Genomic DNA, 27,600 nt, shown 5'->3' with positions numbered 1-27,600 from the left:
AATAAGTTTAGAAAGCGTTTAGATGGAAAAATAAGACAACCAAAATTCCGTAGATACTTGTTAAATCTTAGTTGATGCAAATCACAAATGGATGCAGAAATTCATGAAAGACTAAGAATGTATATATATATATATATATGTATATACACACATATATATTATATACTGTAACGTTTGCGGCCTTTCTCAAGAGCTGCTCTGCTCGTGGAAAGTGCATCGGTTGTGAGTTCACTGCAGAAAGATGTTAGTAATGATATGGTTTATTAAATTCGGGCTATCTCGAGGGAATAGGGACAAGAAAGATAGGTATTGCATAAAATTATATATATAAATAACATAAAATTAATTTCGTTCTACGAGAATCTATGTTTAACCGTGAAATTGTCCTAGCTAATCTATTGTCGCCTTCTTTTCCCTTTTTCCTAATTTATCGATGAATTTGGTCGGTTTGATTCGAAATTATCGTGGATTCTATTCTCCTCCAGCGTGGTACTTATACACTCGGTTTATTATACCGATGTTTTTGCGTCGTCGTGTGTAGAGGTTGTCCTGCTCATGTTAGGTTGGTTCTGTTATGTTGATCTATCATGCCTGTCTCGGTTAGGTGTACGAGTATGTCGGATAGCCGGTACGTTGCAATACATACATACATATATATATATACATATATATATATCTCGACATTTTTATATACTTACATTTCAGTGCTGCTATTGCCAGCGATAAAGAAGAATGATATTAGTAAAGTGTGTGAATAGGTGTCATTCACAGTACAGTATGCATAGTTAAATAGAAGGAAAATCAATCGGTTCTCGCATTGTGTCGAGTCCAAGAGGAAGACGATGCACACCTTTGGAGCTAATCTAAAATCTGATGTTCGCTCAACGAACTGGGAAACAAACACTAAGACTGAGTAAACAAGATTACGATACTTATCCACGTAATATTGTGTAAATCTTGGCGCCAAATCAGTTTTTCTTACGTTCAACTCGTTTTACTCCAATTCTTTGAGAATATTGCATCAAATTTTGGAAATACAGCACTGTAAGCAGTGTGCATCTGAATAAACTCGCATTGGTTGAACTCTGCACAAAAATGGAAAGCGATGTTCGATTTCGATGTGACCGTATTGATTAGAAGTTAATGCGATGATCAACATTAAAAGGACTGCAGAATGAGGCGAGAGCAAAGCGCATCCATGGCGTTTCTTGTTTTTCTTCGTTGAAAGCAAAAATTAAAGCCGGTGAATTAAGAGTCGACAGATAGCTTTGACGATTGCAGTAGTTAGAACAACCAGCCGATAGAAATAAAAATAGGAAATACTATGTACCATGTGGGAATCGACAGAGGAGGTCGAAATGCTTGGCGCACCATCCTTCAATAGAAAATACCGTATGAAATAGTAAAACCATATGCCTCGGACGAGTATCGGGGTGCATTGAAAAATATCCATTGTAATTTAGCCTGTAAGTTTTTACCCCAATTTCGATCCCAATTTCTTAGACACTCGTGATCGGAGATTCAGAACGTAATGGAATGGGGTTTGATCGATGGGGCTGACACAAATAAGGACCGATTTACGTTCTCACGCCCCAATTAGGGGGTATAAAAATAATAGGACAATCTTCGTAGTGTGCAAGCTTAACGGAAAATCATTTACTAACCACCAATGCCTGCGTTATTGATTATGACCCAGAAGTCAATGGTTTTCTCGGGCCCAAGTTCCTCGTAGTCCCACTTCTGTCGAACCCTTACGGATCCGTTTGCCGTGACGGTGACCCACTGATTCTCATCCTTGATCTTGAACGTTTCCCTCTCGGTTTCCTTCTCAAGCTGAAACACGACTTTACCTTCTTCCTCGCCGCTGGTCTCGCTGAATTCCACCTTCTTCGTGGGTCTTACGGCTCTGGTGACCCGTCGTTTCTCGATTCTATGCTCCTCGCGAATCGGTATCGATGTGACAAACTGCAGAAGGACCTTCGCCGGCTTCTCGCTGATCCTGCTTGGCGTTCTAACGTCGTGGGCCTCGATCATGATTTCCACCTCCATGTCCTCCTCCAACGAGCTCTGAGGGTCTCCCGTCAAGAGGATCTCCCCAGTTTGCGGTACGATCACGACGAGATTGCTGGGCGCGACGAGCCTGTAGGCGAGTTTGTCGCCGTCCGCGTCGGTCGCCCGGACCTTGCCGATAGTGGAGAACCTCTTCCACTCGGCAACCGCGTCGTTCGGCGACGCCCCGAGGTTCGTCGGTTTTATGACGAACCTGTAGACCTCGCTCTCGAATACCGGGCTGTTATCGTTCTCGTCCAGTACCGTAACTCGCCCGCTGATCTTGGACCTGCTTATGAAGTCGGAGTCGGAGGCGTGGATGACCACCGTGTAACTCTGCTTCGTTTCGCGGTCCAAGGGTCTCGACGTCACGACTCTAACCCCCTGGCCCGAGCTTTTCAGGGTCAAATTAGGGCCCGTGTTCCCGGTCCGCGTGTCCATCAAAACGAAGGGCCTGTCGCCGACTTCGGGCAAGATCTTGTAGTGGACCGGGAAGTTCCCGGACGCGTGTAGCATCGGGAAACCGACGACCACCGTCTTCGCCGGGGCATTTTCCGCCACCTCGCCGTCGCCCAGATGCCCGTGAGAGAATGTGAGCATGTTCTTCCTGTCGAGCACGTAGAGGTGGAGATCGTGGGTCTGGGTCCGGTTGCCCAGCTCCTCGAGGACGATCAGGTTCACCGGCCGGTTCACCAGCGGCGTAAGATCCGAGGTTGTCATCACCATCCCGTTGTCAAGGACCGCGAAGTACTTTGAGAATCCCGTCTCCAGCAGCCGGTAGTTCGACGGCTCCCGACCCGCCCCGTGGAGCTGCTTCACCTCGAAGCCCGGGTAGACGTCGTGGGGCAAGACGGACACCTTCGACCTAGCTGGCACCGCCAGGAGAAGTGCGCTGACTATTACGCGCCACATCTTGCGGCCCGGCTTTCTTCCTTGATTTCACCTTCACTAAAGCATGGGTGGCGTTTGGTTCTGAAACAGATGTAAAGATGGGTCGAGGTCAGAGCTTGTTACCAAGATGAGGTACAGTGTGCGCTGTGCGGTGCCTTGTTATACACGCGACAAGTGAATTGAAGGGGGGACTAATCGTTGTGCTTCTGTGTATCGCCCGGTTTAATTATAAAGAGCGAAACCGTTCGAGCCTGACCAATTTAATAAGAGAGCAGGCACCCGGAGCCTGCACATCGCTACCCGTTGGACGGACCTGACCGGAAATGAGTCTGGGCGCGTCCGAATCTACCATTGTTATTTACAATTTGTTTAATGCGGCACTACGATCCCCCTGCACTTTGTCTCCGATGGTCCAGCTCGACTGGCAGGACCGGATGCGAGGCACGGGTTCTCCTCCTCAGGCCTATGCTCAGAGATTTCTCTGCAACCAGCGTCGTGCCAACGAATGAAGCTAAGCTAAGCGAAGCTAAGCTGCCACCGTCTGCGAAGTAAGACTTGGAAAGAAAAAATTTGTTTTTACTATTGCTTCTCAAAGTTTGTCGGAGGTGCGTAAGATTGAGTAAAATTGACGTCAAATTCCCCGGTATTGTCAAAGTAGAGTCAACAATTTCAAAATCGTTATACTGACGAAAACCTTGGAAAACTGTGTGATTTCTTTTCTCCTTACGACCGGAAAAATCTTCAATTTTGATAATTTCTATAATATTATAATAATATTACGACAATTTTATTGAGAAGAGATGTAGAAATACGGGGCATGTTTTCATTCATCATTTATTTCTTTCAAACTATCAATGAAATACTTCGTTCAATTTTTCATACCTATTTTTCAGCTCTTGGCAGAGACACTCGTTGGATTGCACAACGTCAATAGTTTTGTTAACCGTTTCAATATTAGTCGAAAACGATAGAATTGTTCGAAAGTTATACATACTAGCTTTAAAACCCACGCTCGCTAAAGCTCGCTTGGAGTCGGATGCCTAGTGTAGCTGGTTTTTGTGTTCGTGCGCTCGCTGCGCTCGCTTACTCATGGTCAGTGTTTTTATAGATGATACGAGATTTACCAGATACCTCACACCCTCGCTACTTGAGGGTTGTTCAATGGGTAATAAATGTTGGTCCGCTAGTCCGTGAAGTCGAGGTTCACCAGGTAGCGGACCTGGAGCGCAGGAACCACAGAAAATTACTGGTAAAGGTCAAAAGTCACCAGATCAGAGACCTGGACAGCCAGAACTACGGAAAATTAGTTCTGAAGATCAAAAGTCACCAGGTAGCGAACCTGGAGCGCACAAACTACGGAGCGCTTGTCTTGGAAGTCGAGTTGCACCGGGAAGCGGAACCGAAGCGCAGGATCGTGGAGGTAGAGAACTCGGTACTCGAAATCTGCGGAGCGCGATTCTTATACGTCCGCTCTACTGCGCGTTTGTTTCCAGACTGAAGAATTTGGCTGGCTGAGTTTAGATCGATCACGTCAAAGGAAAAAAAAATTTGGGTGACATCACTTTCTGAATATCCGAACATCCGAAACATTCAATCTTTGGTTTCGAACTTTAATACTATGTATGATGTGTGATGTATGATGTATGATATAATGATTATAATTGACAGCTTTAAAATTCGTAATACGTCTCACGGTTATATTTAGATATTCGAGATAAAATTGGTATGATCAAAATTTTCTTGGCAATCGTAATAAAAGCAAGGACTAGATGAGAATAGAAAGTGAAATCGCAGGAGAATAATTGCAGAGGTGATAACCGCCACTGACATCATTCTCGTTGTCAGAATGAAGATGGTTCCCGACGTGAGAACACGGAATGTCCGGAATATGCACCGTCCGACTTTTCCTCTCGTTACTTGCTCCACGCCTCTCTCTGTCTCTCTCTCTCTCTCTCGCTCTCCCTCTGTCTTCCTCTCTCAAGTGCGCACGCCGCATTGATGCTCGGACAAAGATGTGTGGGTATAACGCAAGCAAGAGGGCCTGGAAGATGGCTGTGTAAGGTCAAGCCGTGGAGAAATACGATACCTAATCCTTCTTGAAACATATTAAATAACTACTTTCAGCTGGGATCAACCGGTGCTCGGTACTCGGGAGTGAAAAACGATACCTGGCTCTTTCTCTCTCTCTTTTCCGCTCCCACTTTTCATTCTTGATCAAATATACTTGTCAGCCGTGGATGGAGATACGTCTTAACGGAGTCCGCCTATTGCCTACCTCGAATCCTAAAACCCCATACTATTGCAAACGCTCCATCTTATTTTTGATAAATTGCCGATATTTACTGCTGGGAATGTAGAGTCGAATTTTGCTGATTACCTACAAAGAACTTTACCTGGGATTTTCCGGACTTTATTTGTATGAATCAAACGTGATATTTCACAGGATCTCTTTGATACTTTGTTTGTATAAGTTCATCTTGGTACCGAAGATTGTGTATTGGAAGACACCGTGCTCTTTTTTGGGTTTCGTAGAAATCTAACGAATATTGTAAAACTCAATATAATTTTGTGATCAAACTTCGGAGAGCTGCAGGATTTTTAGAATATGAATGAGTTTCAAGAATTATTAAACCGCAAATACCTGCGTTGAACAGACTCTGCTGAGAATTTCTTACAGAATTTCTAAACGACCGATAGTGAGTCGCGACTTTCAAACGTCGGCCAAGTTTCTGCGAAATTTGAAAGAAGTTATATACATCCCGAAATTGATACCTTATAAAATTTCAAGGAATTTCGTTGGTTTCCACAAACGAGTTCGTGCATGTATTTCGATTTCTAATCGTGTTTCATCCTTCATTGTCCGACAGATATGTATTACACGTATCTCATTTCGCTTTCACATGGTGCAGTCATTGACTCCGTTCTGTCATGTACAATATGAACAGCGGCCATTTCACAACATTTGACAAACAAACAAAAAATTCGTTCGAGAAATAAACTGTAACAACGAGATTTTACGGTCGTCACGCGAGAATAAAAATTGATGAAAAAAAGGGCGCCCAGCAGTAGCACACCGAAGGCGTACTCGTATATGTACGTACCTACGGATTCGAGAAGTGGTGTAGCGGTTCGAAACGATAAATATTATGACAAAGCTTGTCAGGATTTGTTCCGTTCGATCATTGGAGCAGAGAGCGAAGAGGCTCCCCTTTGTCTGGATGTATTTCGCCCTCTATTTTTTCTCTCATTTGCCACGCCAGTAAAGGGCTTACTGTAACAGAGCGACAGGGAGGAAGAATACGAGACGAAAAATCGAAGAAAGAAGCTGCAGAATAAATGAAGAGCGTACAGCAACGCCTGGTTGGCCCGTTTCCGTTTAACGTTTTACGCGAACTGACGTGCGGAGGATACGTAAAGAAGAAAAAAAATGAGTCGGAAACATAAGCGTAGGCTGCATCGATCTAACTCGGAGGAGCGAAGGGGGAGAGCAAAAAAATCGGAAACGCGAAAAGGGCGGGATATTCGTATGCCAAATATCGTTTCGCCGGGGTCGCTGAAGGCAAATAAAGCCGAATTCGCTGATTGGAAAAATGTATAGGTACAGAGTTTTCGTTGCGTTGATACTTTTCGTACACGCTTCAGCCTCGCCGCCAGCCTCGCTTACGCCGAATTATTATAATCGAGCACGATGAGAGCTGCCCACGTTTAGAGATCGCGTAACAAATTAGCGCCGCGTCAATTAAGCCCGTTTGAATTATTCCACTCGGTATTGTTTGCGCGAACAAACACCCCGCATCGTTGCGAAATTTGTTAACCGACATATTTTTAAGCTCGACGTATCACCTCTTCATCTGCATGAGAATAATCGCGATGTAACTTTCCTCACCGTTTCCGGTTGCAGCTGCAATCTCGTTTACGTATATCCCGGCCCGGCGCTCGCTGTTGCAGCTTGAGAAAATAAACGAAAATTAAAGTGTGGGACACGGCGCGGCCTCTGGAATCATATTCCGGGGCTTAGACTACACGCCGATTATTTCCGAAAGCCGATTATTTTTTCAACGTTTCGAAATCACCCCGTTAAAACCGCGTATTAGACCTCCTTCGCTTCTCTCTCTCTCTCTCTCTCTCTCTCTCTCTCTCTCTCTCTCTCTGCTGCACCACCTACAGCATCCCTCATCTCGCTGAAATACCCTCATATACTTACTCCTTGGTTATTTTATCGTCCTTTGGCATGGACTGATTAACGCTTTACGATTGATGGATAACCCGATTCCACGACGGCCTGCAGACTCGAACCGCATCAACGTAATCACTGGTCATCAATCCGCCCACGCTAACAACTCGATTATTTATTCTTGTCTGTTACTACGGTGATTGCCGTTCAAATCGTAAATTACTCTCACCGTCCAGATGTTATCAATACAAGATGAACATTCGTCTGTGCATAAACTATTATCTACCGGCTTATATTATACACATGCAGCTTGCTAATCAACAGACTTCGCTATATATTTTACGAATTAAATATTCACCGCAATCTGCAGTATCTTTCCAGAAAATTGTTTACAGATACGCTCATCCCGTGATTATTTCTCACTAATGTCTTTGCGAAGTGATTTATAACTAGCAGATTTTTTCCCATTCAATAATCGAAATGAAATAATAAAATAGTACACGAAATAAAGTAATTGGCTCCTGCATGAGGATCTGAAAAGTTATGTATGTAACGATATTACATGCGAGTCACATAGAATATAAAGTAATTCGTATGTACGCGCCTTAAGCACATACAACGTTTCAAAATAAAGGGCAAACGCTTAACTCTAGGTGTCACGTCGGTCAAGATCACCTATCCGGTGAAATAAGTGTAACTCTCTCTCTCTGCGAGCCGGGGTCGAAGCGAACGGTCGATATAAAGTCTAGTCCTGTCATATTCACATTCTTATAATTTCGTTAACATTTGGGAAAACAAAACAAGCCAAAAAAAAAAAAAAAAAATTTGAGACGACGATTCATACAAGAAGTGTAACCCAACGCAATCCCAATCTTTCGGAGCCTGTGAGCCTAAAGAACAAATCCAAATATCTGATCGACGAACGACCACGCAGTATAATCGGTGAAGACCGATTCTATAAAAGGAATATCAAAGAACTTCAACATCCATGATCATCTACGGAGCCGTTAGGCCACCTCTCTTCATCAGAGATATTCCGAGCTAAGTCATCTTTTCATTACTGATTTGTAGGTGGATTGTGCCACAAATCTGTAATAGCCTTCTTAAGTCAGTATTTTATATCTTCGTCTGTTAACTTTATTGTAATCTCACCATAATTTAGAGTCCTTTGTCAGTAGATTCATTCTTTCACTAGAATCATTTTTAAATTTGAACCATAAAGGAAAAGAGAGCCAGTCTTTCGTTAATATGGTACAAAAATTTTACCAGAATAATTATATACAAAACGTCGGTAATCGCATTGAGTAATTTTAACGTGTGAATGAAAGAGTGAATGAGATTTTCTATGATTGCCTGTTCTTTTAAAAGGTTATACCAAAACTCAAATAATCTGTGTTCTACATTGTTTCCTCCTGATTTAATGTATTTTGTTTATTGAATATATGTAGATTTCTAATATAACATAAAATCAAAACGTATCGGTTGAACCTCAAAAAAAAAAAACCGTTACAAAATGGCGCCCGAACATAAAGTTTAGACATAAAGAAAGTAAACATAGGATTAAATTTGAAACTTGGTCGTTGAATGTTTGTATGATTGACCTTAGGTAGTAATTGTAAGAAACATATATTACGCGATAAATAGAAATATAAGAATTTCAAAAGTACATGGCACCAACGATTAAAAGAACACCTGTTAAAACTAGGTCAAGGATCACAAATAAACCAAGGAGGTCAGAACCTGACATATCAAAAGCAGGCAATAGTCAAATACGAAATAATACAGGCGAGATGGAGGGAGAACTGGAGCGTTTGAAGGAGGAAATGGCGAGTTTCGCGGGTTTACGAAATGCGATTGAACAGCTACAGGCACAACAAGCAACTAACGCACAGCTGGCAAACGAAGTCGCATTGTTGAAGCTCCAGAACGAACAACAAAGACAGGCTCTTCAACAGATACAGAATCCAGTTCAACAACCAGTTACCAATAACGATCAAATATCGGTGAGTGAGTTAATAGTAAGTTTGCAACGAAGTCACATTGATGCCAAAGCTCCCGAGTTTACAGATGAAGAAGTTATAAATCCTATTGAATATTTGGAAAATTTGGAAAATTATTTCAGGTTAAAATGTGTGAAGGAAGAGTGTAAATTGTCGATAGTCGAAAGTAAATTATCAGGTAGAGCAAAAATATGGTGGGAAGCGAGTAAAGAAACTATCAACACGTATAATGATTTTAAAGAAGCCTTTAAAAATAAATTTTATTCCATTCCAATCCAAGTTAAAGTCAAAACAAGGTGGAGTTCAAGAAGGTATAATCAACAGGATGGTTCACTTCAAACATATTTTTTTAAACAGCTTAAGGAAGCAAAATACCTATTACCGAAACTAGACCAGTTCGAAATAAACTATACCATTATCCAACAATTACCATATAAAATTCGTGATACTCTAGCAACTGTGAATATGGCGGATACAAAAATAATAGAACAAGCTTTATCGCAATTAGATGTAAATTATGAAGAAAGAAACAATAATAAACACAAATATCAAAATCAAAGTAACAACAATCAAGTGAATAATGTAAACAACATGCAAATTCAACATAAACAACAGCAACAGATAAATAATACAAGTAGGCAACAAAATTATCCAAATGCTGCAAACAACTTTTATCAAAATCCTCAATTTGGTACAAACTTATCACCATGGCAATATCAACCGCAAGTTCAAACATCAACAAGCAACCAAATGAATTTACCAAACGTCAATTATCCACCACCTTATTTCTCAGGAACCAATAATCAGATACAGTCATTACAAACTCAAATGCAAACTAACACCAATAATTTACAAACCAGTCCAAATAGAAATTTAAACTAATAAACAGCTCGATGTGTATAAGTCCGACATCGAGTTGGGATTATGCAAATTTAGTTGAGGACTTAATGCACGAAATTGGTAATGCTGAAGAAAAAATTGAAAGAGTAAAACAAAACTTATCGAAGGGTCCAAATGTAGTAATAAATGTGTTAAATTATCGAATGGTAGCTTTATTTGATTCAGGAAGCCAAGTAACATGTATGTCTGAAAAAGTATATAAATCTCTCAAAGGTAATCATAGTTTAAATGAACTACCAGTTACAAATGTAGTAGTTTTACCAGCAATTGGGAAAAAGCCCACAGCGGTTAAGCGACAAATTTTGGTTGATGTTCATATGGGATCGCAGAAAATCACAACAGCTTTTTTAATTATACCGCATCTGTCTAGTAGTGTGATTTTTGGTAACGATTGGCTTGATATTAATAAAGTAGTTTTAGATTACGGTCAGAAAACAATTAGTATTAAAGGTAAAGTAATAGCTCCACCACTTTTCTCATACGACCGGGAACCTGCGGAAAGGTTGAGCTCATTTGCACAAAACGCGAAAATATATATCAAAATTTTAAGAACTGAAGATTCAGAAAAAGAACATGAAAAAATAGGTAAAGAAATATTTAAAAAGAATTCAAAGAAAGAGAATAATAATGAAGAAAATAAAAATGATGATGAAGATATAAAAACAGTTTTTGAAAATATCACAACTAAAGATCCTGAATGTGATAATGATGATAAAATGTCAGAAACACATGAAAATGTGATGCAAATTGACAATGAATCTGATTGTGTAGAAGAGAATAAAATTGATGAAGAAACAGAAATAAATTTAAAATATATTTTTGTAGAAAATGATGAAATTGATAAAAATATTTTAGTAGATAAGGAAAATATATGTGTAGCAATAAGTGAATTTGATAAAATTGCATCGGTAGATCAAAGAGATAATCCGAGAAATAATGAATTAGAAAATCTAAATTTGATGTGTGTAAAAAATAATATAAAATGTAATGAATCTGTATTTCAAAATGTAAACGAACATGAACAAAATAACGCAGAAACAATAGAATCACAAGACCATAATTTTTACAAAAAGAATTTAGTTTGCCAGAAAACAGTAGAATCGGAAGATCACAATTTTTTGAAAGATAAATTGGATGAAAATATCGAATCAATTTTAATAGAACAAATTCAAGTAACAAGATCTCAAACAAATGATCAAAACTTTTTCGAATCTGTCCGGTCGATCGCGAATAATCTTATGGGTACAAGTGAAGAGCAAAAAGCTGAGCTGGAAAAATTGCTAATTAAATATGAAAAACTATTTTCAGAGAAAGCCGGATGTACAAACATTTATGAACACTCTATCAAATTACTAAAAGACAAGCCAATCGTTAAAAAATCATACCCGGTACCATTTAAACTTAGAGAAGCAGTAGATGCAGAGATAAAGAAAATGCTTCAAGCAGGAATTATAGAAAGATCAAATAGTCAATACTGCAATCCATTGCGAATAGTACAAAAGAGGGAGAATGGAGTGAGGTTATGTTTAGATGCCAGATATATAAATGACATAATTGAGTCTGATAACGAATGTCCACCACCAATAAATGAATTATTGAGAAAATATCATGGTGTAAAATACATGACATCTACTGATCTAACACATGGATATTGGCAAATCCCGCTAGAGAGAAATTCACGTCAATATACAGCTTTTTTACACGGTGGCACTTTATACCACTTTTGCAGAATTCCATTTGGTCTCAAGACGGCAGGAAGTGGATTCATACGTGCCCTAAATATGGCATTAGGTAATGAATTTACCTCCTTTCTGACTTGTTATATAGATGATCTTTTAATAACCTCAACTGATTTTGATTCTCATATGAAACACCTAAGCCTAATATTTGATCGTTTAATGAAACACAATTTTACACTTCGTCTAAATAAGTCACTTTTTTGTAAGAAGTCAATCGCATTTCTCGGATACGTTATAACACCTGAGGGAGTTAGTCCCAACCCAGACAAAATCAAGGTGATTAGAGAATTTCCAGTACCAACAAGTAAATTGATTTTACAACGATTTTTAGGAGCGTGTAACTTTTACCGGCAGTTTAGCATAAAATATTCGAACTATGTCACGCCCTTGAGAGATTTATTAACAGACAATACACCGTTTAGATGGACAGAGAAACATACGAAAGCATTTAAAGAGATAAAGGAAAGTTTTATAAACTGTGTAACCCTTAATCACTATTTACCTGGCGTCATATGTAGAGTACAAACAGACGCAAGCGATCTTGGAATAAGTGCGATTTTGTACCAAATTGATGAGGAAGATAACCATAAAATTATTTCACTTATAAGTAAATGTTTGTCGAAAGCAGAATTAAATTACACAACTACGGAAAAGGAATTACTGGCAATAATGTATGCATTAGATAAATTTAGAATTTGGTTAATTGGAAGTCCATTTGAAATAATAACAGATCATAAAGCATTAACTTTTATAAATACAGCACCGTTTTTAAGTCCACGATTATCACGATGGGTTGTAATCTTACAACAGTACACATTCACAGTCAAGCATTGCAAAGGAAAAGATAATGTGGTGGCAGATTTTTTCAGCCGAAATATCAACGGGAAACAAAGTACAAACGAACGTAACAAGTTACTAATAGCAAAAATAAACCAACTGCTAGTAGATAATGTAGAACTCGAACTAAACAAAATCGCATCTCAAACTATTAAAATGAATCCAACGTTGATAAGAAACCTGAAAAATTTAAAACAATTGCAAATAAAAGATGAGGAATTGAAAAATATCATAAATAAATGCAATACAGATTCATCTGATGGTTGTTACAAAGTACATGAAGACTTGTTGTTTTATAAAAGTAAATTCGATCAAAATTGGCGAGTAGTAATCCCACAAAGTATAGTAGATTTACTCGTAATTTCTGTACATGAAAAAATAGGTCATATGGGTGTATATAAAACATACCAATATATTAACAGATATTATTACTGGCGAAAAATGAGAGAAGGTATCAAAAAACGTATTCAAGCATGTGACACATGTCAAAGAACAAAGGCATTATCCTACAGCATGCAAGGAAAGTACAAGCAGGTAACAGCTGATCACCCGAACGAATTGACTACAATTGACTTCTATGGCCCTCTGCCGAGATCTATTGGGGGAGTCCAATATTTGTTAGTTGCAATAGATGCATTTTCAAAACTAGTTACGTTATACCCCATAAAACGAGCTACTACAACAATAGCATTAAATAAAATAATCAACGAGTACTTTAAAAACGTAGGAAAACCAAAAAGATTGCTATCCGACAATGGAACTCAATTCACAGCTGCTAGATGGAAAGTCGAATTAGAAAAACAAGGAGTAGAAGTTTGCTATTCATCAATTAGACACCCACAATCCAATCCTACTGAACGAGTGATGAGAGAACTGGGGAGATTTTTCCGTACCTTCTGCAATGATAAGCATACTAGATGGGCAAAATATGTCAAAGAAATCGAAAAATTATTAAATTTAACAACACACCATAGCACCGGTTTTATTCCATACGAACTTCATTTTAATAAAACAGCGCATGATGAATTAACAAAAATTGTAAAATTTCCAGACAGAATTGAAAATAGTCACGATATTAAAATATTGTTAGCCAAAGAAAACTTGAAGAAAAATTTTGAATATAGAAGCCGGAATCAAAAATCAATTTCAACTGTAATTTTAAATGAAGGAGATCTAGTTTTACTACGTGTACCATATCCATCCTCCGCTATCGATAAATTAACACACAAATTCTTCCATTTGTTTAAAGGTCCGTACAAAATAAACAAAAAAGTTAATGAAAATGCATATAATTTAATAGATACAAAAAATAAAAACAAAAACTTGGGAACTTTCAATCGTGTGAGTTTACGCAAATATTATCAGCCCACAAATCCAAGTGCTAAATAACAGATAATTTTTTGTAATGAAAATTCACGAAAAACTCGTCATGAATCCTTCAAATGTTCTAATAAGTCCAACATGCATAGATTATAGAATTTTTTAGATGTAAGTCCAGTTAAACAAAATGTTTGCTAAAAGAAAATGTGATTAGATTTTAAAATGATAATTTTAATGATGAATGATGAAGGATGAATGGATTGAATGATTGATAAGTAAGAAGTAATTTAAAGAGAGGTTTTTAGATTTTACTGCAAATATAGGATAACGAGTAATTTTCGATATTTTCGTTCTCACAACAATCTCGAAAATGGGGGGGGTGATGTAACGATATTACATGCGAGTCACATAGAATATAAAGTAATTCGTATGTACGCGCCTTAAGCACATACAACGTTTCAAAATAAAGGGCAAACGCTTAACTCTAGGTGTCACGTCGGTCAAGATCACCTATCCGGTGAAATAAGTGTAACTCTCTCTCTCTGCGAGCCGGGGTCGAAGCGAACGGTCGATATAAAGTCTAGTCCTGTCATATTCACATTCTTATAATTTCGTTAACATTTGGGAAAACAAAACAAGCCAAAAAAAAAAAAAAAAAATTTGAGACGACGATTCATACAAGAAGTGTAACCCAACGCAATCCCAATCTTTCGGAGCCTGTGAGCCTAAAGAACAAATCCAAATATCTGATCGACGAACGACCACGCAGTATAATCGGTGAAGACCGATTCTATAAAAGGAATATCAAAGAACTTCAACATCCATGATCATCTACGGAGCCGTTAGGCCACCTCTCTTCATCAGAGATATTCCGAGCTAAGTCATCTTTTCATTACTGATTTGTAGGTGGATTGTGCCACAAATCTGTAATAGCCTTCTTAAGTCAGTATTTTATATCTTCGTCTGTTAACTTTATTGTAATCTCACCATAATTTAGAGTCCTTTGTCAGTAGATTCATTCTTTCACTAGAATCATTTTTAAATTTGAACCATAAAGGAAAAGAGAGCCAGTCTTTCGTTAATATGGTACAAAAATTTTACCAGAATAATTATATACAAAACGTCGGTAATCGCATTGAGTAATTTTAACGTGTGAATGAAAGAGTGAATGAGATTTTCTATGATTGCCTGTTCTTTTAAAAGGTTATACCAAAACTCAAATAATCTGTGTTCTACATTGTTTCCTCCTGATTTAATGTATTTTGTTTATTGAATATATGTAGATTTCTAATATAACATAAAATCAAAACGTATCGGTTGAACCTCAAAAAAAAAAAACCGTTACATGTATACAATAACAGAAAATCAAACTAAAATAATAATAAGTGCCTATCGTTTGTAAAACCAATTATCTGTCTGGCGGAAACGATTGAATCACAAAAAAAAAAAAAACGAAGCGATTTTCAATGAATCATTCAACGGTATGTAGCATGCATGAAAAACAAGAGAAGAAAATAGGTAACTGGAGTTTCAGCGTATAGAGACGAGAAAATATTTCATTAATTCCGCGCCTCTCTTCTCTTCAGAAATCCCTTATTTATTGCCTTACATATGTACAATAATATACGCTATCAAAAATCTATGTATATACCTAGCCAAATAGTTTTAATATCGAGCCGACAAGTTTACGGCGCAGCGTTTACCGAATAATGCAGGCGATAAATCGCTTGCGAAAAGTATCTAGGTAGGTATAACAATATAATCGGAGGATGTTGGAAAAGTTTTATTACGGTAAAAAAATTTCCCGTTTATCCCGACGTGTATGATATAACGGTGGAAAATAGAGTGGCAAAAAAAAAAAAAGAGGAAAAATAAATGACCAAAAATAAGAAGAGCCAAGAGCAGGCATAAAAAAGAATTTAACGAGAGAGTTCGAGTTTACAATCAATTATACCGAAACTTGGTACTCGTATAAGAGTTGTATATACCTATACATATACGGGGATTACGAACCGCGAAGTATCAAGGATGTGGGGTTGAGACGAGGGGGTATGAATAAAACGTACGTTTCGCAACTCCCCAATACCCGCGGGCTGCGCAATAATGGGACCGGAAATTGTCGTGACCAATGAAATAATCGTCGGCAGCCGTTTACGCGACTATGTGCGTATAACGACGCGTGGCCATATAAGCTAAGAAATTCTCCAGTGATCCAGGGCTAACCACAGCTGTCCCCGTACACTTCCCAGGCAGTGAAAAAAAAAATCAATGAGAGGTTCACCCGCGGCTATACATGCGACAGAGCCGCCGCCTCCGCCGCCGCAGCCGCTGCACGGATGATGGACTAGATGCCAACCCCCATGCTCCGTTGCATGAGGGACCCAGACGTAGAAACGGAGGAGAGAAAAAAAAAAAGGAGCCGGAAGAAATGAAACTTTTTCATTGCAGGCTGTATCTTTTTTTTTTTTTTTCTTCTTGTCTTTTCCTTTTCTTTTACTCGTTTTATACTTTCAACCCGCCGTCGCGACCTCTTTGACGAACCTGCAGCTGAGTGTTGAGAGGACCGCTACGCGACTTATTGAATCGGTTAATTCAAACTGTACCGAGGACTCGTTTAATTGCTCGGACTGTTTGCATCACGCTCTTGCTGATGCGCGTTCACGAGTTACGTTTTGCTGGGGGTGCGATACTCAATTTACATGTTCTCAAGTTCGTAATTACTCCACTCGTTTACGCGTAGATGAATTTAAGAGGCGGGAGTCTCGGTACGTTTTGTATATTTCTACGACTGATAACCGATCAGAGCCGTTTTTTCATCCCTCATCGAACAATGTTGATTATCTTATGTGTAGGTATACGTATTATATATACGTTTGTGAGCAGGACTAATTTGGATCCTTCATCGCGAAAGAATAACAGCTAATTTCTTAGTAGAATTCTGTTTGAGTAGTCTGATGGCAATTTCCAACGTATCGGATGATGAAAAAAACTCGTTCTCGATCTGAATGGCGTGGGATGGAATGAAAATTAGTCAATCATCCGTGTAAAATAGGTGCCGGTGAAATAATTGGAAAAACTTTCACAACGTTCGTAAAATTATTGATGAAACCCCCTCCGGGGACAAGATATGTATACATATATATATATATATATACTTCCGAATTATTTTCGCAGAAAATTCGGATGAAACCCGAGCTGATCAGCGAAATTGAAAATAAAAAATTCAATTTCCATCCGGCCATTTTCTACTGTATCTTTTTTTTTCCACGCAACAGGAATTGTCTGAGGAGAGCAGAGGTCAAAGGGGAGAAGTTAACACATTCGTTCGTCGCAGGTTTAGCCTCAACGTCTGGGGGCAAGGTTCGTTAATGTGAGAAGATGACGCGGCCTAAACCGCGAGGCGGCCGTTAACGAGTATAACTAACGCGGTAGTGTTGTTTCTTAGAAAAGTGCAGCATCTCTGTAAGAGTCTTTGTCCGTTTTATGACAGTGACATTCGAAAGCTGGCGGGGGGCGAACGGGGGTGCTACGTAATACGAGGGTTGGGACTCGATGCGTTCTCGCCCCCGCTGAGAGGGCGACTCTCTGGGGATTTTCGATCCCCCGTGGCCCTGGAATCGTCCATACAATAACTTTCTACAATTATTGTATCCACGTACGTTGGCCGCACGCATATATATATGACTCATTCGGCGTTCTGTCGCCGTATGTATGAAAGAGCGGAGAGAAGGGCATGTGAATGTATTCTTTTCTCTTCTCTTGTTAGGCCTCACAAAACGCTTGTCTGTACCTTTCGTTCCAGGGTACGTAACTTTGACGAATTCAGAAAATACAGATTCAACGTCAGGGTAGAATTTTTTGTACAAATAACGGAGATGATTTGGACAAAAGTTCGATCCTCGCGAAATATGTCTCGGATCATTGATCACCGACGATATGTATTTGTAGAGAAATGTAAGCGTGAAAATCTCCAAACATTCCGAAAAAAGAGTAGTTAAATTTTGAATACATGATAAAAAATTTTAATACCCAAATTCGGGCAGAAAAAAAGAAGTTCGTTACTTTCCGAAGGGTGATTTCGGTTTATTTCGAATAAATTGACGTTACGAGTTACAGAACTCGTAACTCTCGTCATGATTTTTTTATACAACTGCAAAAACACCGTGATATCTCAGAAAGAATTTGAAGCATACCTAATTGAATCCGTGATATCTCGATCTCGTTCATCGGATTAATCAACTATGCTCTTAACGAGCGAATAGAAAAATTTTCACATACAAACCGCCTGTGAAATCGATTAACATCGTTTAAGCTGTGCAAGTCTAACAAATGGGGACGGTACGAAGTCACGGAACTAAATCGTAAGCGAAAACACGTCGACAATTACACGAGACGTCGTTGATGACGCTTCCACTGCCGCTGCCACCGTTGTCAATATAGCGCGGAAAAGGGGGCGAAGGAAAGTTTGAAATTAAGAATTCCATCAAGGGGCTTTAAGGAGGAGTGAATTTATATAAGGTCATAAATGACACCGGGCCGACTGTTGGCGGAGTTCCGAAGCCTCCGTATTCTTTGCCGTTTACATCCATATCCGCGATGATACGTATTATACACTCGATCTAAGAAATTCTAATTTTCAAACATGCATAGCCATGACAGCCGTGAATAGAAATTTGAATTTTGAGCGATAAGCTTATCCCCGGGATAAGCAAAAGCCAATAATCATAGTAGTCCGTCTGTTTTCGTGGTTCCCGGTTTCTCATTTTCTTCCCTTGAGGCGAGCGAAGGGCGTTGAACCCGGCAGGTCTTCGTATATACATGTACGGTATACGTATAACAGTTTAACCGTCTTTCGTTGAAAATTCTCTTCTTACAGTCAACGCTTCTGTAATGCGACGGTTTTATTCACCTCGGAAACCCAAATCCCCGTTAATCGCGATACAGAACAATGCGAATGATGGAAAAAATTAACCTAACGTTGCGATTTATTGCATCCGATTCTGTTCACCCCTTTCTTTAAATTTATTTTCCAATCTTCGCCACGTTTTCCCTCGTTTTTGACGCTCCGTCGTTCGTGGCCAGACAGAATCGGCCGAGGTAAGGCAGCGAGTCTGCGGTGGCTGGTGTGCTTCGGAGCTTACTCGGCGTGCGAAGCCAGTTATCGATTCCAGCAGGCAAGCAGGGGCGTAACAGAAACGGGGGAGGCCCAACCGTGACGGAATTGAAGGGGGGCGAGTAGGCTTCGCATTGCAGGGTAGCGAAACCGCAATCGCTATAATTGGCACGTCAATAATTCGGATATTCGGCGAATCCGAAAATGGTTTTCAAAAAACGTAGAAGTCGTAAGTTGGCTGTTCTGATCGGTCATGAAAACGATTTTTAAGAAAAATGTCTATTCTTTCAAACTCTTTCCATGTTTCTACTCCAGTTTAAACGCGTGACACGCAACCGGAAGACTTTCGTGCATCTGCTGCAGGGCTATTTTCGCTTCTCATATAGATTCTATAAACGCAGACAAGGGATCGGGATGCACGGTATTCGGAGAAGAGAACAGACGAAATGAGCTAAGATTCTATTGCCACTGTACCCGTACACGTATCTGGATATTTCCACGGCCCATTCATGCGGCGATGGAAGAAGGACGGATGCCAAAAAATAAACGTGACATAAAAAAATAAAGAAACGAGAAGAAAATAAAAACAGTTCAACGGCCCCGCGCCGTCGTTCGTCCCTGAAACCTTACTCGACGATCTCTGTAACAGTGGTTCCCAATCCGTCGGGAGTCCTTCGCATTTTCGTACATATCTTTCGTCCTCTTTCATCTTTCGAAATTACGCCGCGTGTGTCCATTGACATTTTTCCCTTTCTCCCCCATTTGTACATTCACGCGTTTCTGCAGTCTGAAAGCAACGACGAATCGACAAAATAATAGGAGAACCTTCCCCGCGTATTGCAGCCTCCTCGAATCTCTGTGCACGACGTGCAGTTCTATAGGGGCTCGTCAGCCTCTTCGATTGGCCTTTCAGCCCCGATAAATCGATTGGGAGCGACACAGACCAGCGAAGTTTTCAGGTTTCACAAAATACCTCGGCTCTCGGGTATCGGGCTGCTCCCCCCTAATCGCAAGCTGCGGAGCAAAGAAAGAAGAAGTCCCTCTTCTCACCCGGACGTCGCGCGTCGCGACGCAAGGCGACTCATCGTCAGCGCAGCGCTTCTCTCACCCTCGGCACAACCAGCGAGACGACGAGGTCCTAAAATAGGACTGCGATTGCTACACTCCATGCTACATAATTCAGTCACGAATATCCCACTCTCCGACTACGATTCTGTCGGGGAAATTAACCGGATTACAGGCAGGTGTAACGTCCACCGGATTCTCAGATGTTTTAGCAGGTTTCGCTCAACGTGTCGTTGCACTGATTCCGTTTCGGTTTATTCATTATTTTTTTATATATATACTTTTTATTATTATTATGATTTTGGCTTTCAGAAACACGAATCACCGGAATAAGAAGAGAGGGGAAGAAAAACAGGGAGAAGGTAAAATAGGTGGGGCGAAATATTGGATTATTATTTCTTTTTTACATTCGGAACCATCATTTCCGGCATGTGCTGCACGATGTTGCATTTACACACGCGCGGCGATCTTGTCTGATGGTTTACAGGAAACAGAGGGACGGCATAGTTCGGAACTGCGTATGTCACGGCGTAGTTCCTGTTTCCTGCCTTCGTCACACGGACTTTTGTCGCATGATTGTGTGTGACCGGCAGGTGGGGTCTGCCCTGTTATATTATGCGCAATTAGAACGAACGACTGATTATATTCGGAAGTTGAACCGCGGCGCATCGCGAATGGCAAAGTTTTTGCAACATGGGATCACAATTATTTTACCGCAAATCGATTGAATAATAAATATTTTTGCTATTATTATAATTGGTTATTCAATGAGGTAAAAGAAATTATTAAATTTCATTCGGCTCTGCGTGTAACGCAGACTGGAAAATTTAACGGTCACAACGCTAAGCAGGTTTAGACCGCTCGGTCTGTGCAGCAGCAGTCTGCGGATCCATAAACAAAGGCCTCGTGTTCCGAGGGTTTCATTGCTGCAGCGGTAGAGAAAACTTTTTCCTTTATAACTCATCTTGAACGATGAAGAGATGTGTGTACCTTATAGCTGGTGTTAAAAGAGGGTAATATTTCCCAGCTTGTTTCGACTGCAACTTATTTCTTCCGAAGAATGTTTCGAGACTAAGGTATTTCTTTTCTACTCTAGTACAGTGTCGAAATTATAATAACCGGTTTTTTTTAGAATCTGTATCAAGGAGCCAAATCCTGATTCCAAATTCTACTAAAAAATGTATTAAATTGCTTCATTATAGTTTACGATAAACTCTCCGTATTGTATTTTTCCTAGTTTTTATGCCAAACTTTGTTCCAACAAATCATGGAAAGTGATTGTAGGTGTTCGTTTCGTAACGCAAGATAAAATATGATGGAACACAAATAACATGTATTTTTGTTGTGTGGAGATAATACCATTCAAAATCATATTAAGTTCGATAAAATAAGAAGTAACAAGTTCTATCCGCAATACGCGGTAATCAATCTTTCCGGGGGTCAAGAGCGTGAGTATACATATTTTGCTGGAAATCGAAACGGCTGAAAGCGACTGCTACATCAAATATTATCACTGTCAATATACACGCGTAAGAAGGACGATAAAAATTGATGAAAGAAAATCATCGAGGATTGAGGGAAAATGGGTCAAGCTTACCTGCGGGTGATTGTGTTTTCTTTGAATATTTAACGTTAGGAAACGGTTGGCAATTAAACGTACAGCAGAACCCGGCGTCTGGCATTCCGCGAGGTTTGCCTTTCGGCTTCGGAAATGTTAGAGCCGGCTAATCTTTCTCCCTTGTTATCAGGCGAGGGAAGAAAACGATACGCATTTTTCTGTATTTTATTTTAAGCTCATACCTACTTTCGGCACGTCGAAATTCGGAGAATGATTTTAATCCGTTGATAGAAAGGGAATAAAGGAAGAGGGCAGAGAAAAGCGGGGAAAGAATAAAAGAAAAGGGAGAAAAAAAATCAAACTGGAGATAAATTGTGAAGACAGGAAAGAGAGGCGAGGGCGGGTTGAATTTATAAGATATATCTTCGTCCTTTATAAAACGAACTTGTAAATGTATAACGACGTTTTCGACTGCGGAAGATTCTACCTTCGTATCTATACAGCTGAAAAATGAAATCAATCATATTCTTTCTCGGCTATTATACTCTCGAACAGTTTGTATGAATATTTAATCTCTCATATACGTGTGTGTGCGTAGGTGAATTGACTTTCGTTGAAAGGATGTTTTATATTAGATCTATAAATCAAAAGAGCGTTTTACCATGCCGCTCAGAACTTACACAACGATCCTTGAAACACAAGACGCCTTAACTCAAAGTTCGCTCTCTTTATCACTTCAGTTTAACAAACCATTCTTATACATGCAATTTTCCCCCTTCAAGATTGTTCAAGTTTTCATCTAATTTTCCGCGTACTATTTGACCCTTTCCGCGATCCCCGCCTTCTTCCTACTTTCATATAACGTTTGGCTATGTATTTATGGTTTCAGCTTCGTTGGCTTATGATCTTCTCACTTTTACTTCAATTTTCATCATAAGCTTCAACTTTAACCAAGTAAACCTCACCAAACTCCAGAGACCGGGTTGCGTTAATTTGTCTCAAGCGAGTGAAAACTCGATGATGTGTTTGAAACTCAAATTATTTATATTCACGTACTTGTGGAATAAATCACAATTTGTCCTGTATTTTTAACGAGTGCATACGTGAAAAATAACCCAAACCCACGAGACAAAAGCAGCCAAAGATCAATCTCAATTCATTTCGTGATGATAATTCAGAAAAATGTTTAGTCTAAACAAATAAATGAAGGCTATTTCATTATTTGTACGTTTTCATTCGGTATTTCCTGGAATGAATGATAATTTGTTGACTAATTTTTAACGAAAACTCAGTGCCTGACATATCGCGAGGCTTACTTGCCAACTTGCCAACAATTTGAATTATTCTGTGCACTTGCCACGAAATATTGTCTCTTCGTGAATAGGAATTTCAAATAAACAACTTATAAAACCAAAAGGTGATAACGTAACGTTTACTCTCAAATTTTGTAATGCGAGCAAATAGATTGTTGAACCGACAATGATAAAATGATAAAAAATATCCACACATTTCCCGCTCAATGCCATTCCGTAACGAAAAACAAACATTAGCGTACTTCCATTGACCACTGGATATTTGTCCATGGAATGCCATGAAACGTAAAACGAAGCTAAACAAAAATGGAAGAAGAAAAAATGCCCACCCAACACTGGGCTAATTCTATTTGCCTAAAGAAAAGATGAGAAACGTAGAAAATAAAATTCACCGGAAAATTCCATCATGCGATCGGTTGCTATCAGCAAGGGAATAAAAGTTGCTTTTATCGACCGTCAAAAGGAGCTTATACCTTTGAGATTTTTATTAGGGAACCCCTGTGAGTCCATGGTAAATTACTTTCGGTTCGTTTGATAGGTAGATTTTCAGATTTGCTTTTTTCTTTTCTCTTTCTCTTGATGCCTCGCGGGCGTGGAGATCAAACGGCTAGATCGAGTCGCTCGCTGCCCGCAGTTACTACAGACAAATAGATCAAATAATTCCGGGCAAAAATGTCGATAAAGAAATAATGAACAGACCGTAGCGCTGCACGCAATCCAACCGTCTCGCCCGTAGAAAACTAATATTCGATAACCAGCTCAAAACAGCTTCAACATTCTTTGTAAAATAAAAAAATACAGTTATAAATCTAATATGCGCGAGTTGTAATTATAACCGTAGAGATGAAATTTCCCGGACTTCTGCGTCAAGATCAATAATATCCTTGCATACAAACATTAATCTCTCTTTCAAAGTTGCGAGATACAGAAGAAGTAAATCGAGATGACAGAGAAATGATCAGGTAATCATCCCAAGGGCGAATCGAAGATAGAATCTAATAAGTATGAGCTGCATCTTTCTCTATTAATCCCTCCGCGTTCTTTCTCTTCCGCTCACCTGTGCGCCAAATATTTATAGCCCCATCACCCTGATTTTTAAATTTCTGGAGTGAAAATTTGCTCTCGAAGTTTCTCATCAATATTTTGCTCCCGATAAATAACCGAACTATAAAAAAATTCGAGTGATAAAACTCATTACTCCATAATTCAACGTAGCATCTATTTTTCTTCTTCATACTTTAGTAGTAATAAGACATAGAGACAGGTGTTCGGCGAACTCCCTTGAGCAAACAAAGAGGTTTAACATTCAGGTTCGCGTATATTATAACCGGCTTGCACGAGGTCTATTATGCATACGATTATGTACGCATGTTCTAGATCGTAGACCCCAGATCGTACATGACCTAATTGTAGACATCGCAGCGGATCCCAGCAGGTTTCAAAATAGCAATTAGCAGCAAGAGCGACGGGAAAACGGGTCGAGGTGTATCGAATTTAATTCGTACCGGAAAAAGTCGGAAATGGAATACATTTTTTTCTCAAAAAAGAAACAAATGAATGCCTGTACGTATAAGTCAAGATCGAGTTCAAGAGCGCAGAATTAATTTTGACAATTAATCAGCTATGACTACTAGCGAAATATCCACTCAGTACTGATAATTTTCTTCGCAAATGTAAACAAGGACGAACGAATGTCATCGGCAAAGATGCAGAGAGGGATCCGTTAACCCCTGAAATGTAACATTTACAGGATATTACGCCCACCGAGAGACGTGACAAAGAAATATTAGAATTAAGAAACGTACCGAGATCACGGCGGCAGGCTCGCGTGCCAAAACGGAATGAAATATGCATTTCAATTTTGAGAAAATGCAAGCCAACAACTAGCGGGGCACTGTTACGGTATAATATCGGTGTTTCACACGCGATATTCGAAGCGGTAAGCCGTGCACGCACCGTACATAATCACAAGTACGTGCATGGCGAAAATAACGGTCTGGAAGAACGAAGAAAATTTTACGACCATTTCTTTTTCGTTTCTAGTTTTTAAAATATTGTTCATTATTTTTTTTCGGCATTGAAAAAACTTGAGAAACGAGTTGGTGGGTGGCCGATCGTTTAGCGTAATAGTATTAGTAGTAGACTTTAAATAAACTGTGTGTATATCGATCGTGTAAACCCGACGCGAGATAAGCCGAGCTCCAAATAACGGCCCGGGTACAAGTGAGATAGTAAATAAGCTCGACGAGAGAAAGAGAATAACAATAAGAAGAAGAGTTAAAACGACGAAGGGGGGTAAATTGGGGAAAAAGTTTGCTCGAGGCTCGGCGTCCGCGACGTTCGGGGTAACAGGGTAGCACAGGGGAAGTCCTAAAGGGCGTACCGTGACTTCCTTACTCGAAGAAAATCAATAACGTGTTTTGGGGGTGTAGAGCAGCAGCAGCAGCAGCAGAAGCAGCAGAATCAGCAGAAGCAGAAGTGTAGGGACCTGCTCGAAGGACGTGCAGGGTGTTGTGACAAGGAATGTCCGCACGGCGTGTCGAAGGACGATTTTCTTCGTCGGCCAAACGCCCATCGCGCAACCCCCGCGACCATCCACGGGGCTTCATCTCCCTCGCTCGATTCGCGTCCTACGGAATAACTCGATCAGCGTCGCGTCGTGTCGCTCAACTTCGCGTTTTTAGGACTGCCACGCACCGAATCGTCGTCTCTGCGTGTCCCATCGTGCGGGGATACCGAAATAACTCGAAACATATGTACATGTATACGTCTGCGAGATGCACAGCATCGCGACGATCGTTGATCCCCGCAAGTTGTAGCTACGAAGTCTGACGCTGACGTTAAGACGACGATTAGGAACAGGAGAGGATCCCTGCCGCGAGCAGGGTAGTGAGAATTGATCAATACCGAACGTATTTACGGAAATCGGGGGGAAACGAATGGAAAAGGGGATAAGAAAAAAAACAAAAAAAAAAAAAAAGAAACACCGCTGTAACGATCGATCGATTGCAAATTACCGACTGTTTTTCCATACACTAACGGCGAAGCAGGTGACGCAATTTTAGTAAAAGGCACCACTTACCTCGACTCCCAGCTGAATTCCGACGAGACAGATGAATTATCCAAAAAATCACTGTGAATTATATGTTGCACCTTTTTCTTCGAAATCGTTTATCCCGGATCCTTGTGTCGCGCACCGGTCGTATTACGAATTTACTTCTCCTCTCTTCAATAAGGAACCGATGAACTTCTTCCTCCTCTTCGCCCCTTCCTTGTTATATACTAAAATATACGTATTATAAAAAAAACTGCAGGTAGTTTAGAAAAATCCGGTGGGTCAATCGCGAAACGAGGGTCGCACCTGCCCTCCACCGAGGATTGTAAAACGCGATCTGGGATATTACGTACGCGGGTTTCGACTGACCGTGTACCGAGATACGGTGATAAACGCCGGTATGCGCCCTACTAGACGGCACGGTTCTCTCGTTGGTAGTGCAGTGCGCGCAGCCTCGCGCGATTCTAGCGACGGCTCTGGGGCGCAGGTCACACGCTGCCTAAACGGGCGGCCCCCAGATCGTTGGAGTAAAACTCGAGGCGCTATTCCGCTCGGCGGACGCCCTCCCGACCCTCGACGCCCTCGACACCCCTTCCGCCCCCTTACGACCCCCACCGCAGCCGGCGGACGGGGTGCGGGCGCGCGCGCCGACTGCCAACCCCAGCTATGGCACACCCGAGCCAAATCCGAGTCGTACTCGCAGCCCCAGGGGTCACCGCACCGCGTTTTCACCCCCGCGGTCTACGTCGTCCTCCTTCCCGTCATTTTATTCTCCTTAGCTCTGGTCTCTCTGCACTCGTTCGTCGTTTTCTTACCCGTCGCTAATTTCGAACGCTTTTTTCATCTTCCCTTTCAATTCCACCAGTCGAGGTATACTCGGTTCTTAATTTTACCAGGTAGAACCTGAACGATTTTAATTACGCTAATTTGGTTTTACCGCGTACCTTCTGCTTTTTGTATGAAATTTTACACGTTCTATTCGGTTTTCAATCAATTTTTGTATCGATACAACGGAGCGTAGAGGCTGGCCCATAGCACGTTTTTACAAACTCCTACATGCGTAGCACCCTCGTGTACGTAACCTTTCATCGACATTCTGCTCATTCATTTGTTTTTGTTTACATTACTTCTCGTCTCTTCGATCTTATCTTATCGATTTCGCTTAATTTCGCCACGCTTTACCTCAAGGACGATCAATAACTACTTTAGAAGTATTATTGTAAATTTTAGTCGCTAGATTTTCTCCTTGGGTATATTAAGTATAGTTGGCCTGCCTGTATACCTTACTTCTCTCTCTTTACGAGTTCCAAACAGGTTGTCTGAACGCTGAATACCAATAGGTACAGCACTAATTACCCGGTCCAAATGAAGACTCAAACAGTCGCTTATAAATAATAGACAGTGTTATACACCGTATACCTACACCTACGTGCCTTTGCATAGTCGAGTGCGGACAGCCAGGGTTAGCTTGTAGCGTATTGTTGTGATGTCTGAAAACCGAGTTGTTAAACTTGCCCGTTTATCGATTTTACAATTTCATCCACCTATTCGTGTACTTGATCATCGACAAAACTGCACCGACACGT

At 40.3% G+C, this 27,600-nt stretch overlaps 1 protein-coding gene across 3 annotated transcripts in view; it reads right to left on the bottom strand.

Annotated features, from left to right (window-relative positions):
• LOC124210911 (neural-cadherin) overlaps nt 1-26,460 on the bottom strand; it is a 67,495-nt gene extending 41,035 nt beyond the window's left edge. For 2 of the 3 annotated variants that reach the window (XM_069133279.1, XM_069133278.1), the window contains exons 1-2: nt 26,042-26,460; nt 1,665-3,021 (exon numbers count right to left, since the gene is read on the bottom strand). In XM_069133279.1, the coding sequence (XP_068989380.1) occupies nt 1,665-2,961 (1,297 nt within the window). In that variant the 5' untranslated portion in view covers nt 2,962-3,021; nt 26,042-26,460. Of the gene's footprint in view, nt 1-1,330; nt 1,376-1,664; nt 3,022-26,041 lie in introns of all 3 variants that reach the window. The other variant, XM_069133276.1, reaches the window with a different exon arrangement.
• Nucleotides 26,461-27,600: the final 1,140 nt, after the last annotated feature.

This window comes from Neodiprion pinetum, chromosome 2 (genome assembly GCF_021155775.2).
Source record: "Neodiprion pinetum isolate iyNeoPine1 chromosome 2, iyNeoPine1.2, whole genome shotgun sequence".
Taxonomy (NCBI): Eukaryota; Metazoa; Arthropoda; class Insecta; order Hymenoptera; family Diprionidae; genus Neodiprion; species Neodiprion pinetum.
Note: the sequence above shows the minus strand (reverse complement) of the source record. Positions and strands in the feature narration are given on the sequence as shown.